At 35.7% G+C, this 14,894-nt stretch overlaps 1 protein-coding gene and 1 non-coding gene across 3 annotated transcripts in view; both read right to left on the reverse strand.

The window, feature by feature from the left end:
* Nucleotides 1-387: 387 nt before the first annotated feature.
* LOC114239219 (U1 spliceosomal RNA) lies at nucleotides 388-551 on the reverse strand. The gene has a single exon (XR_003624402.1). It is a non-coding gene; the product is annotated as a U1 spliceosomal RNA (small nuclear RNA).
* A 50-nt stretch (nucleotides 552-601) lies between these two features.
* Nucleotides 602-14,894, reverse strand: part of L2HGDH (L-2-hydroxyglutarate dehydrogenase) — a 52,735-nt gene continuing 38,442 nt past the window's right edge. Inside the window, exons 7-10 of one of the 2 annotated variants that reach the window (XM_007192818.2) lie at nucleotides 12,808-12,975; nucleotides 11,752-11,909; nucleotides 10,524-10,655; nucleotides 602-2,634 (exon numbers count right to left, since the gene is read on the reverse strand). In XM_007192818.2, the coding sequence (XP_007192880.1) occupies nucleotides 2,439-2,634; nucleotides 10,524-10,655; nucleotides 11,752-11,909; nucleotides 12,808-12,975 (654 nt within the window). In that variant the 3' untranslated portion in view covers nucleotides 602-2,438. The remainder of the gene's footprint in view (nucleotides 2,635-10,523; nucleotides 10,656-11,751; nucleotides 11,910-12,807; nucleotides 12,976-14,894) is intronic. The other variant, XM_007192819.2, reaches the window with a different exon arrangement.

The following is a 14,894-nucleotide window of genomic DNA, read 5'->3' on the forward strand; positions in this document are numbered from 1 at the left end:
TGGGATCTTCCTGGACCAGGGATCGAACCTGTGTCCCCTGCATTGGCAGGCAGATTCTTAACCACTGCGCCACCAGGGAAGTCCCTAGTGTTCCACTTTTTACCCAAAACATAAACTACTCTACCTCATTTTTACATTATACACAAATAAAAGCTTTTTTTTTTGATTGGCTGCTATTTAAAGCTTATTGATAGTTCAAAATCTATATGAATCAGAGTTTTAAAAAAATCCTTATTTCTCCATATCCCTGTGTCATATTAACCACCATCCAGTACCCACATTAAATGGATGATACACTAAAGGTTCTCTTCAGTACTAGATAAACACAAACCACTGGACCCCTAGAAAACGGTCTTGAAGGATCTCTATGGTTAAAACAGAAAAAAACAGGGGAAAGCTCAAACACAGTTCCCCAATACCACAAATCATGCAGCCAAGTTTCCCACATTTGGGGAAATTGCAGGGGTCAGCACATCCGGAGTGCAATGCATGAGCTGCACCCTGGGAAAACCACCTTCATGATCATGGTATATCCCCTCCCAGGTAAGTATCGAATCAAGAGTTTTTATGAAACTAAAAATTATGTTCACAACACCAAAGCTCATTAAAATATTTTTAATATTAATATACAATTCTTCTCTCTTAGAAATACACAAAACTTTTAAATATTATAGCATTATTCCACAACAAAACTCTATTGACATAAATAAAAACGTTTTACAAATAGAATAATCTACACATTCAAAGCGCTTTCAATAATTTTTTCACTTGTATTTTTTTGGGTAAAGACCCAAATGGAATGGGGGTTGCTTTAATTAGGGTAGTTATTTTTATAACTTCAGTCTTTCACAGCTTAGTGTATATGCAATCTTACTGTTAATGAAATAGAGAATTGTAATATTTTCCATCTCTTAATAGTCTTGCAATGAAACAGAAAATACCCTGTGTATCACATTTCTTGGAGGAATCAGTTGTTATGAAGAACCATTAGGGCTTGTTTCCTCTGTGAATACTTTCCAACTGCTTTCAGTGTTCTCATCCCAAGTGTTGAAGAACTGTCTAATCTATTCACCTGAGATGTGCTATTCTGTAACATGAGCTGATGATGTGTAGCCTTTCAAATTAATTGATGAGGTAGCTCAATCAATGTAATCATTGGCTTGAAGTGAAAAGGAAGAAAACTGGTAAGTTTTGCTATCAACCAAAATGCTCATCTTTCTAACTCATCCATCACACAGTTTTGGAGAGACGAGAGGAAAGAAAAAATGAAGACTGGAAGATTAATCCAGAGAGAGTATATGTGAGGGAATGGATGAAAATTTCTCACCTAAATGGTGGTTCTGCAGTAAGTTTCCCCATATTATACCATATTTTCATTTATATTTCTATTTTCCAACATTCTGAATTGCAAGAATCATTTCAACAGATACCACACACACACACATATATATATAGTACATAGTATACAGTATGGCACTGGGCAACAATTTAAAATACTCATGAAATACACATGATTGTAAGGCACTTTTGCGGTGTACAAAAGTGAATGCCTCAAAATTAGGTATTTCCCCAAAATGAAGAAATAGCCTCATAAAGGTTTATAGGATTCTGGAAAAGTCAAGTAGGCATGAATCATTAGTGATCTTGGCCAACATTTGAGAACCTTGGTATGACTGAAGAACAGAGATATAAGAGATAAATACTATTTTAAATTACAAAGTTCTGTGTGTCAGTGTCAGGATTCTAAGTTCTTTTAGTTTCTCAACCACAGAAGACTGAAGAGTAAGTAAAATACTCAGAGTGGACTGCTGTTTAGATTTAGGGATGACATCAGACCAAGTCAATTATAAAGAAACTGGGAATAATAAATGCTTTGAGTTTCTTTTGCAAAGTTATTTCTTACAAATGTAGCTAAGATAGAATCTTATTCAAACTACTTCAAAATGTGAAATTTCATGTATTTGAATCAACAATTTTAAATTCCCAAATACAAATACTGTTGCTCTAAATGATGTGAGCTTTTCTATGACTCTTCAAAATTAAAAGGTTTGCAACCTACAATATATTTTCTTGTCTAGGAAAGATAAAAAAGCTTAGATATTATAAAGCCAAAAAGTTAAGGGAATAATCACTTTTTCATGCTGTAGTTCCCAGAAATTCCAAAAAAGCCAAATCTCTAGATCATGGTTGGTGAGGACAGGTCATTAACAAAGTCAAGAATTCAGGACAGATACAACTGTACCTTTTTAAAGAGCATGGACTTTAAAAAATTATTATTTCCACATTACATAATTAAAAAAATTCAGTGGTTATCTAAATGGTATACCTAAAAATGACATTTTAAACCATTTTTCTTAAATGAAACTTAAAGAATGTAGTTAGTACATTCTTGTTGCTGAATGTGGAGATTAAAATGCATACCTAGCTCCTTTCATTATTTACAATTTAAATCTTTGTTGTACTTCATCTGCAATCATTCCAGAAATTGCAAGGGAAGAAGTGGCAGCAGGGGAAGGTGCATTTCTCACATGAAGAATGCGATTTCCAATAACCCCAACTCCTCCATCAAATACAAAATCTTCTACGAGATTTCCATCTCTATCCAGGGCTTGGGCTCTTACTCCAGCTGGACCTCTGCAAAAGCAAGAGTGGTAGTCATCTGACTAGAAGCGACAGGACACTTTACATACGTGTCAGTGGTTTCAAAGTATTCTTAAAGCAATAAAGTATTCTTCTAAACGCACAATTATGTGAAAACCCAATAGGTTTGTGTTTAGCCAAAGGCTGCCAGTTGTAGCCTGTCAAGCATATATCCTTACCCTAAAATACACAAATGGGTTCTTTCCAAAAGTAGCAGATAAACCCATATTTAATTAGAATAGATGTATTTTTATTTAAATTTAAAAAATGAATTTATTATAAAATCAGTTACTAGAATAGAAAGCAAGATAATACAAAGTAAAGAAAGCAAGAATTATGTGTGTCAGCTACATTCCTACATGCGCTACAGAATTCTAAGTATTTTTATGTTTTGTTTTGGTTGTACACTATTAAAAGTTATGGAAAAAAATATTTGCAAATGGCAGCAAATTCTGGCTCTGTAGTTTGTTTTGATTTTTAACCGTTTAGCATTTAATATAAGGATAACCTTCGATTAATTAAAGAGAAATGACACACTCTCTTAATTAAAGGAAAAGCACAAAAATGAATTAACAGCATGTTAATACAGTAAGAGCCTTTAACATTAAAAGTTCTGTTTTACAACATTTGAGTTTACAAATTAGATTTTTTTTTTTTTTTTTTTTTTTAGTTTTAAAAATAAAGTTTACAGATAAAATCTGGATAAAATATTTTTAGAGTCCAAAAGCGCCTCCTCTGAAACTGCTTAAGAAAATCCAGTTTGCAAACAGCTGCCTTATACACACCAGCAAGACTCAAGAAATCAAGCAACAATATTAAACACTTTTTATTGATTCTGGGCCGATGCAGATAAGCACCTGAGGAAGATACAAAGAACAATATGAGAGCACTGCCCTCTAAGACCTCAGCCTGGCTGAGGAGAGATCATGATAATAATAGCTATTTTTTTACCAAGTGCTTACTCCATGCTAGGAATTCTCTCATTTAATCCTCACAACAACTCTAAGAGGCTGATACTGTTTATATTTAACAGCAAAGAAAATAGAGAGATTAAGTAACTTGCCTGAAGTTACATAGCTATACAGTTCATCTGTAGAGAGATAAATAAGAATTACAACAACAGGGGTGAAAGGTTCTGTAATAAAAGTAATCTGTAATATAGAAGGCTGCAGGGAATCTGGACAGGAGATTTTTGAGCTGTAAGGATTTCCAAGTAAGAATCTGATACAACACATAGAGCACAAAAAGACAGAATGGGACTGAAGCTGAAATTTCTTAGGGTAAGAATACATAACAGCCTATTAGCCAGTGTATGGTCTATTTTGTACATTCTGTGTTTGTAGCTTCTCTCAACCAATCAAAACAGCATTTCTCCTCTCTTTTCTTGGATAATGCTCCTGTTGCTGTTGTGAGCATCTCTATGAGTTTTCTTTCTCCTTTTATCTCACAGAAAGCCAACATGTAGGGGACACACAGTGGCATGACTGGCTACTCATGTTGAGTGTTCAAAATAAAAACTTTCCTCTCCATGAAGGTTTAGTTAGTATATTCTCCTTACTCTTTATAAGCAAATAGAAGTTAATACTGATTAACTACAGTTAAAAATGTGTCTATATTTATTTATTCCTCTTACAAACACCAACTATGTTCTCGACATCCCCTACACTCCTGCCCAAGTATTCAAAACCTATAATCCAAACTGTAAAAAAAATATAGAAGATTAACTTTTTCTAAGAAACTCACTTTAGTTCAAACTAAAGTAACTATTTAACATGGCATGTTTAAATTACCAAATTCTTCATGCTCCCTATTCAGCACTTAATGAAATTTCAGGGTTTTTCTTTGCATGATTACATATAGGCATTCCCCCTCAGAATATCTCAGCTTGAGATGAATATTATAATTTTGAAATTTCAGGTAAAATAAACCATAAACATCTTCAGGGCCAGAACTGAATCTTATACAACAGCCCTATTTTGCCCCCATGTCTAGATTTGTGTACATAGGAAGTATTCAATAGGGACAGAAAATTTTAATTATTTAACTCTCAATACTTTTAAATTCTATTTTAATAGCTGAAAGAACAAATGATTCAGCAAATTTAATATTTGTGAATTTAGCTATATTTAACTGTTTAATGCTATTTGTAGCCACATATTTTGCCGTATTTGTAGCTAAATTTAATAGAAATGCAAGCCCTAGACCCTTAAATATGTCTAGAAACCACAGGTAAATATGTAACTAACGGCACTCATTCTTCTGAGAAGTGTTGTATTTATTGCTTTATTATTCTGTGGCAGGCATAATCCTGTGGGCTAGAAAACAGCTATGACAGGCTACAACTGACATCTTTGGCCAGTTCCAAATAGGACAATTTAGTATTTTATAAAACTCACATGGGATCTACTGTTAATCTAAAAACAGAAGTTCACAGGAGCATATTTAAATTGGGAGTGGTGATATAGGGCAAGTCAACCATTCCATCTTAATTTCCAAATGTGAAGGAAGTGTATTTTTGTTATTAATATTCAACCAAACTGGATTGCAACAAGAGAACATGGTTTTTCCATGCCCAGTTTTTGAATTTTGTTGACAAACTGGTTTAGGGCTTAGACCATTTTGAGCCTTTGTAAATGTTCTGTGAGGGCTTGAATAACATGAGTATTCTATAACGGGGGTGACGGAGTTCTATGCATCCCTTAAATCAAGTGGTTTTGTTTGTTTGTTTGTTTTTTAAGTTTTTGGCCGTGCCGCATGGCACGTGGGATGTTAGTTCCTTGGAAGCACAGAGTCTTAACCACTGGACTGCCAGGGAAGTCCCTAAATCAAGTGTTTTAATTGTGTTATTCAAATCTAATTTTTTTTTTTTTTTTGGCCATGCCGAGTGCCTTGTGGGGAATCTTAGCTTCCCGACCATGGATTGAACCTGGACCCCAGCAGTGAACCCAGTCCTAACCACTGGACCACCAGGGAATTCCCCTCAAATCTAATATTTTATCTGCTTGAGCTATCGTCTATCAACAGACATGTCTTAAAATCACCCACCACAATTGTAGATTTGATTTCTGCTTCCAGTTATGTCAGTTTTTGTTCTCTGTATTTCATAGCTCTGTTATCATATGCAACAAGTTTATAGTGACCCTCCTTATTTCTAACAATAATTTTTTACCTTGAAGTGTCTTTTATCTAAAATGAACCTAGGACTCATCTTTCTTTGAATAAGCATTTGCCTAACACATAGGTGGATTTTTAAAATCCAACCTGATAATCTCTGTCTTAACTGTTAAGCACATTTGCATTTATTATAATTTCTGATATTTGATTTCTACTATATTATTTTATGCTATTTAACCTGATTTTTTTTCTGAAGTTTTCCCACCTCCTTTCTTGACTTACTGAGTTTTCTACATTCTTTTTTCTTCCTCTACTATTTGGAAGTTATATAATCTATTTACATTCTTCTATTTAGTTTTTTAATTCAGATGGGACTCACTGTGCATCTTGAATTTTATGTCTTTTTGTCCATTCCAGAAAATTCTCAAATACTTCTCTTCAAAGTATTGCCTCTTCTCAACTTCTCTGGAACTCCTATGAGATGTAGGCTGGAATCTTCTCATCTTCTCCATGTCTTAATTTGCACATGATGCATCTTTAGCTTACAACATTGTTCTCTAAATTCTTCAGATTTACCTTCCAATTTACTAACTTTCTCTTAAGGGAGGTCCAACCAGCTGTCTAACTTAATCATTTGAGTTTTAAAATGTAAGAACTATATTTTTCATTTCTAGAAATTCTGATTACTTGGTTTCTAAATTTGCCTAGGGTATTTTTTAAATTATTATTCTTTTTCAGTTGTTTTCATTCCCTTTTTTTAAAAATTCATTGGAGCATACTTATTTTATGGTTTCTAATATTACTATTACCCAAAGTTGTTAGAGGTCTAATTCTAGTATTTATTCTATCTGCTTACTCTCATTTATAGTGCTTTGGAACTTTTGCTGGTGAGTTCCTATTCAGCAGGGGGCGTTGGGTTGAAATTATGTCCCTCCACAGAGGTTTTATATTTGCTTCTATCAGACACTCCAGGTGTATAACCATTCTAGGAACACCTTTTTTTTTTTAATGGAAAATCTTAAACATGTACAAAAGTAAAATGAACAGTATAAGGAACTCCCATGTATGTATCACCCAGTTTCAGTAATAATCAACACACAGCCAATCTTGTTTCATCTATATCCCCACTCTGTCTACCTCTCTCCACTGGATTATTTTAAAGCAAACCCCAGACGGCATATCATTTCACTTCAATGTATATTTCTCTTAAAAGGATTCTTAATAATAATACAAAACTACTAACTGCTTAGTATCAACCATATTCAATGTGTGGTCAAATTACCCTGATTTTCACTCACTCTAATCTGTTTAAAGTGAGAGAGGGAGAGGGAGAAGTGTTAGTCTGAAGCAGGATCCAAATAAGAATGGATCTACTTTTTAAGCTAGATCCATTTCTCAGCTTAAAGTTCCTAGATCAAACTAGTGGTACAAATTGAAACTCCAAGTACTTGTGAGGGAAGGCCCAGGGTTCTAGATTTTTAGGAGATTTTTTTCCTAGACTTCCTTTTCACTGAGGGTATAGCCCTTCCAGAGTCCCTGGTTTTACAAAGGGATCTCAGTTCCAACTTTTTACCTTTTACAGACCCAAGGCTTCCTTTCCAGCACTTGAGTAGCAATTAAAATATAAGTCCCTAATGTTTTATATCTTGATTTATGTGGTGGATACATGAGTTTATACAATTTCCAAACTTCATTGAGCACTCAAGATCTGCATATTTTATTATCTGTAAATCACATACCAATTAAAAACAAAACTCAGTTATATTTACATCAAAATCAGAAAATCCTCCCCACCTTTCCAGGTCAGCATCAGCACTAATTCCTCTTAGTTCTTGGGTATTCAACTTCCTCTCTGTTTTCGTTTCTGGGATGCCCTTATTTTCTTGCACTCTCAGCTATAAGTATTTCAAGGGATTTTTATTGTATTTTCTCCAGACTCTCTTATTAGTATTTTGTAGTGTGAGGGTTACCAAATTCTCTAGACTAGTAGCTCTCAAACAGGGGAGATTTTGCCCCCTAGAGGGTATTTGGCAATGTCTGGAGACATTTTTGGTTGTCATACTAGGGGAGTACTGCTGGCATCTAGTGGGTAGAGTCCAGGGATGCTGTTAAACATTCTACAGTGAACTGGACAGTCCCCCACAATAAAGAATTATTTGGCCCCAAATGTCAACAGTACCAAGAATGAGAAACCCTTTTTTGCAAAAGGGTCTAGATCACCTTTATTGCAGGATTTTTGGCTTTTACCCTCGCATTTCACAATAGTGTAGTCTTTAGCTATCACTTACAATGAAAACATCTTGCCTGAAAATTTACTACAGAATTCCCCCAAGAAGATATTTTCAAAATGAAGTATGGGAAAAAGAGGAGATCTTGGCAAATATGTCGTCATATTTTACATCCTTACAATGCTAACAGATACAAACTACTGTTAGATTACCATGTTAAAATCAATCACAGAACAAATTAAAGGACTTTAGAGCTAAAATTAGGAACCTCAGAGATCATCATTTAATAATGAGAAGTTTGTATACCTAATGCATACATTTGACAGGTTATAACTTTACATTCCAATCTAATGTTCACTGGTAAGTTATTGCCCAAGATACTCTGGCTGGGCAATGAGAAGTCAAACTGGATCCCCTTTGGTAGCTACTGCAACTAAAGGACACCATCTTGAGCTAAACATCCCACTAAAAGTGTTGCTTTGGTTCTTTTTTACTACCCAGAACTGCCTAATATGCTTCTTCCCCAATATTAATGATAGAGCACTTATGGTGTTATACTGGTTGCAAACAGGACTTGGGCTTCAAAATGTGGGGAAGTCTATTGATCTTATTTTTTTGTATTATTATTATTTAAGATTCTAGGCATATAACAAGGTACAGAGGAAAACATAATGAACACCATTTTTTTCTTTTTTTACCAAACAGCTTAAGAAATAAGCATTATAGATATGACAGAAGCCCCCTGTCAAACTCTCTGTATCCCATTCTCTTGTCTCCCCGGAGACAAACACTCTCCTTAATTAGGTGTTTATCACTCTCATGTTTGTTTTTATTTTCACATTACATGTGCAATCCATATACATACACAGTATAAACATATAAATAGTATCAAACATATCTTCTACAATTTTCTTTTTGTTACTGATAATTTCCTACATTTAAGAGCTACAGGAATCAAATGGAATTGCTGAATATGTTCAGCTTCTCTATCTTCAGAGAGAAACTCATCTGTGACTGGGTTGAATTTGTCCCCAAATGCACCTGCCTACAGTGTTGTGTGCCCTTTTCTACTACCTGGTAATGAAACTGGTAACTGAAATTCACACCTTTCCACCCAGAGACAAGCGTATTCACCAAAACCCACAAGCCCCAAGGTTCAGTTCTACCACGTGAAATCCACTGGTCTAAAGAGTTTTCCTCAGGCTTCTACAAAAGAGTGGTAATCAAATCTGGGTAGTGAATTCACTGCAACTATTTATACACAGAATTCACTATGCCCACCTATTGTGTTTTCCAAGGAATATTAACAGCAGTAAAAGATACTAGATTTGACCAATCTATTTTCAGATATAAAACATAAGTCTGCTAAGCAGACCACTGAAAACATAAAAGCCTTCATTTATAGGTGAGTGAAAGAACATAAAGCCTAGATATTTTTATCCCTTCTATTTCAGAAGGTGAGTAGAGGGGTGAGAGAGATAAGAGTTAAAAACATTAGCTGGGTTTTAATAGTTCTTCTAAGGATTCAAAGAGGCTGGTCTGAGAATGATACATGAGAATCAGATTTAGACCAGGAGGCTCCCCTGAGGGAGACAGCTGACCTGATTATTGCCCTCTTCCCAGATACAGAGTGGAGCTGCTGATATTTTACACCAGGCAAGTTCAGCAGCTGTTACTGAGCAGACAGACACTTAGTGCTCTAGAGATTCATTGCCAGATGGATTCAGGGAGGAGAGGCTCTCAAAGACCACTGCTGATTAGGCCTAACAAATGGCTGGTTCAGGGAAAAAGATGAACACCCTAAAAATACCACCAAAAAGAAAATAGGCTTGTGTGGTATTTAGGACAAGGTATAGATCAAGTCCAGAAAGCCTTTTATCTTTAAGAAAAAAACATTTTTTTAAAGTAATCCTTCCTTTGCCCCACACCCCCATAGCAAGGACTTAGACTGATTGCTACCATACTATTTCCCACTTCTGTTCTGCAAATAGTCCTTGAGGGAAGTAGGATCCAAGAAAGAACAAAATAAGTAGAGAGGAAGCAAGGTAAGATGCCAGGTATGAGTATGTTTCTAAAAGCTTTTAAGAATCAATCAAAGTATAATGTTTTAATATGCTTATTACCTAATTTGGTAACATGGTGATCAATAATCTTATACAGAATTAAAAGTCAGAAGGCTTTGGAATCACAAGAGTAAGTGGCCAGGGAGATTTTAAAAACTTCAGGTGAGATGTTCATCATGAGTGATAGCTAGACACAAAGGTGAAGGTGGCATCATAACACAACTGCAATGGAGATTTCAGCTTAATGCTGTAAGGTAGTCCAGATAACCATAAATGGACCTAGTTCAAGCACTAAGAGCCATGATGCAACAATGCCCAAACTGCAAGGGGAATGAACAGCTTGCTGGGAAAGAGAGAGCACACAAAAATTCAGTGGACACACTGATTGAAAGTGTGCTTACAAATCACCAAGTCAGACCCACCTCCCAAGTTCACCTAGGACATGACTGTATTTACAACCCTTATGGCTTTTCCTTACCTAAGTATGTCACTGACAGTAATTTCAGGGATAAACTTTTGAAGGTGCTTCACTGTTGCACTGAGAAAACAGGCTTTGTACATTTCATTAACTCCATAGGAAAAGTTCTGGAACACCAGTTTAATCAAGCCACTGAAAGCAAAGAAAATAAAATCTTTACGAGAGAAAGGAATTCTTTATTATCATACAACACCTTTACAACTATTAGATTTGGGGGTGGGGTGTAGCATCACAGAAATCTATGCAAAGTCAGAAAAACCACATATTAAAAGAAAATCAGCTTTTGGCCTACATAAGAAGGAAACTTCATCAAAGGGATACCTTCCAAACTCTAAAAGTAAACACCATTCAAACTCAAATTCCCAGGGAATGCTGGTTTCAAACTAGGATAAAGCCTGCCAACATCAAGGCTTTCTAATGCAATGTTACATGCTTTCAAAACACACCTAAAAGGCATTACAGATCTTTAAATCATGGCATTAAACATGTGGGATATTTACCCTACTTTTCTTTAGTCAGCCAGAGGTAAGATGCTCTAGTAGTGATTCTCAAGTGAGACTCTGGGGAACCTATGCACATCTTGTATTTTTACAAGCATACGTGCTAGGAAGCCACATCCTAAAACTGTTTCAGAATCTGTGCAGGGTAAAACTCAAGTATAGCTTTAAAAGCTTTCTAGTGATTTTGATGATGTGAAACCCTCTAGAGAGCAACAGTGCTAAAAGGACAAAACACTTCACTGAGTTATTTCTTACAATAGTAAACAATCTGCATTCCAGGTCAACACAGCAGTATTGTTAGTCTTCCACAAAAAGAAACAATCTTGCTTATCAGCAGTTTCTCCAGAGGTTTTCAAAATCATGGTGACTGGCCTGAAATGATCTTATCAAAGTAAACCATCTACTGATTTTGAGAGAAACTTGTTTTTTTTTCAAGCTCAGCTAGAAGGTTAGCAAAACAAGATCTGGATTCTCAGATGTGTGATCGCTCTTGGCTCTTGGTCTTGTTCTTTTTAACCAAGACATCACCCTGGCTCATTAGAGTGTTCTTGAAGTAGTTAAAATGTTATGCTTATTCCACAAAGCTCTTACTTTGGATTAATTAAAAAACCAATATACCAATCACAAATGTGAAGATTTATCCAATAAACAGAATATCAAGAAAGAAAAAATTCCCATATTAAAAATAAAAGCACATAAAATCATTTTTTTTAAGGAAATAAAGTTACCTCTTGATAATTATATCCATAATATCTCTGCCACTGAAGTCAAAGGGTCTGTAACCCTCTCGTTTAAAGGCAAGAACTGCATTCGGCCCTAGCCAAATACTGCCGTCCATCCTTGGTGTGAAGTGAACTCCTAGGAAAGGAAATCGGCTATCTGGGACCTATGGATTTAACAGAGCAAAGGACTATCAGCCCCATTTCATACTGCATTTTATTACACATGCAAACATTCAACTGGTAATATAAAACACTTTCTTCCCATGCATCTGATTTGCATTACTTTTGATCTGTACTCAGATAATACTTTTCTATTTACATGCTTCTGCCTAGAAATGCCACACAGGAAACCCGATGCTATGACAATAAGGCACATTGTCCCATCTATTCCTCTTTCTGGGTAAAGAAAAAAAAACAACTGTCCTACTTTAGGTTATTCCCCACCTCCACCCTCCCCAAGTAGGGATATATGTGGGTGGCAAATAAAATCAGAGCTGCTGGAAAAAAACACACCTTCATAGCACAGGCTTTCGTAAAGTGGGAATGCAATACTTGGAACAGATGAAATGGAAGTTTTGGCAAGGTCAAAAACATTAAATAGCTGAATACTGGTTGTTCAACCTAGCAGTTCCAGACAGGAGAATGAGCTTTTCATTTAAACGGCTCTGTCTTCTCTACACCATGAAACTACACAGTGGCCAAATCCCCTTTTCTGCACTTATAGACAGTGAACTGAGAAAGAGGGTTGGCATCTGGGCATGCTACAAGGAAAAGTTCTGTTATGAGTACGCCTTCCACCAGAGAAGTGGAAGAATTGGGTTCTTTCTTCACAGCCCTTCCCATGGTGCACTCAAGCTTTCCTGTACTTGTGGGCAAGTCATTATAATTTAATGACTATGATATTGGAATAAAGATTTGGGGATTCAACCACAAGAGAAACAGGTGGAATGATTGCACCAAAAGCCCTTCAAAATATCTTACTTCTCACCCTGGGAAAAGTTTTTGTTTCATTCCCCTTTTTGCCCACAACCATCTTGAGAAGGCAGAAGCATCACTACCTACTGGATAAATATTCCCTTTTACAAGATAGCGTTTTTCTGGTTTCAAGAGCAGGTAATCTCCCCGGAATGGTACAATTCGCGGATTGGGATTGCAGCCGCTCAACTCGGAAATACGATCTGAGTAAAGTCCTGCACATGTCACAACATACTGACATCGAACCTCCTCTCCCTAGTGCAAGAGAAAAGAACAGTGACTTGTGGGAAGTAGAAAGATTAGGTGGAGGAGGGGGAGAGGGAGAGGGCGGATAGATGATAGAAAAAACAATAAGGGCACAGATATGGACTTCTTTCTTTTTATTCCTTTTAAAAGAGAAAATTAAATACAAGTATCAGCAAAATAAGTTCTTCAGCATTTAGGTGGCAGGTAGGAACTTAGGGCAGTGACACACAAGAGGATGCACCTTAAATTTTGCACTTTAATCTAGAGATATAGTGGTTGACCTAGTGAGGATACCTAACAAGCCACACACACATACACCCGGATTTTACTAAGACCTAGCACGGAACTTAACTACTTGTTGCATGAAGTAGCAAACTTCATTTAGGTGGCCCCAACCAATTTGGCTTCCTTTGTATTTCAGATAGCTTCTCCTGTCTTACCTAGGAGTAATTGATCTTGTTACTCAATAACCTTGCACAATTCCAACTGTAACCTACCCACCAACCAATTTCTGCTTCCTGATCAGTATCTACTTTGCAAACTGAGGCTACTTTCAAAAACTCATTCATTCAACCCACATTTACTGAGAAGGCACACTACAGTCAAGGTTTGCTTTAATGACTAGGAGACTGCTAATCTTAGGCTGTGTTTTCTCATAAATTTTATTTTGTGATTATCATCTGCATATTTTTAGCTTTACTCTGCCAGGGTTAGCCAATTTGCAACTCTATTTCCTAAATGATTTCATTTAACCCTAATTCACCACCACACTCTAATATCTATCCCTTTATTTCTTACAGAGGAGACAACTAACACCTTCTTGCTTGAGGTAATTCGTTCCTACATCTCCTTCCCCGAGGACCTATTTCTGAAGCCTTGGAGTTCTCACCTGCCTCAACGTTCTTTCTTTCTTTGTAGCCCTTACTGATTCAGCTTTATTTTATCTCTGTGTGCATCCTATTTTTGCTAAGCTACCAAGATAAGCATCTTTTCAAGAGTTATACAAGTCACACTGATGATAAAAATCAGATGAAACTTCTTTGTAGTGAATTCAAATTAGCTAGACTAAACCATGAAAGTTTTAAGATGCTTGAAGTCAAAGGACCATGTCAACAAAAACAAAAGTAGGTTGGAATCTTTCCTGTTCATCTAGAGTTATATACTAGAAGTACAAAAAAATTCTTTATGTGATATAAATCTTCTAGTTACTGCTTTAAAGGTCAGCAATTCTTTGTTCTTACAACATAAAATGAAGAGGAGCTTTATAAATGTAAAGATAAGAGAATTTATAGAATGGTACGAGAATGCAATAACCTAGAAGTTCTCTCTTAAAAGCTCAAGGAACAATTCTGAAGAAAAAAATGATTAAAAACTGTCATACATCTCTGAAATTAGTTTATGCTATACACGAAACAATTATTAAATTCAATAACACATTAATTTCACACCCAAAATGGACATTTTGAATTTACATTGAATTATTTGTTCAAACATAAATTTCTTTAAAAAAATAAACTATGCATTACTATTGCTATTTCATAAGTGAAAGACTTTTTCCCCATATGCAATCTATAAATCTTTAGTTTGCAAATCCTCTCCCCAAAAGTTTATTTTAAAAATTCATTTTCTTTTAACCTGTCATAAAAGCATAGATGTTCAACTTGATAAGTTGACTCAAACTTTTATTTTTTCATTTTTTTAAACAATTCCAGTTATTTATTTTTTTAATTTATTTTTAATTTTTTTAAAGATTTAAGTTAAAAAAAAAAAAAGATTTAAGTTTACCTGATTTTTGGCTGCGTTGGGCCTTCGTTGCTGCACGCGGGCTTTCTCTAGTTGCAGCGAGTGGGGGCTACTCTTCGTTGCGGTGCATGGGCTTCTCATTGCGGTGGCTTTTCTTGTGGAGCACGGGCTCTAGGTGAGCAGGC

The sequence above is a fragment of the Balaenoptera acutorostrata genome, chromosome 3 (assembly GCF_949987535.1).
Source record: "Balaenoptera acutorostrata chromosome 3, mBalAcu1.1, whole genome shotgun sequence".
NCBI classification, from domain to species: domain Eukaryota; kingdom Metazoa; phylum Chordata; class Mammalia; order Artiodactyla; family Balaenopteridae; genus Balaenoptera; species Balaenoptera acutorostrata.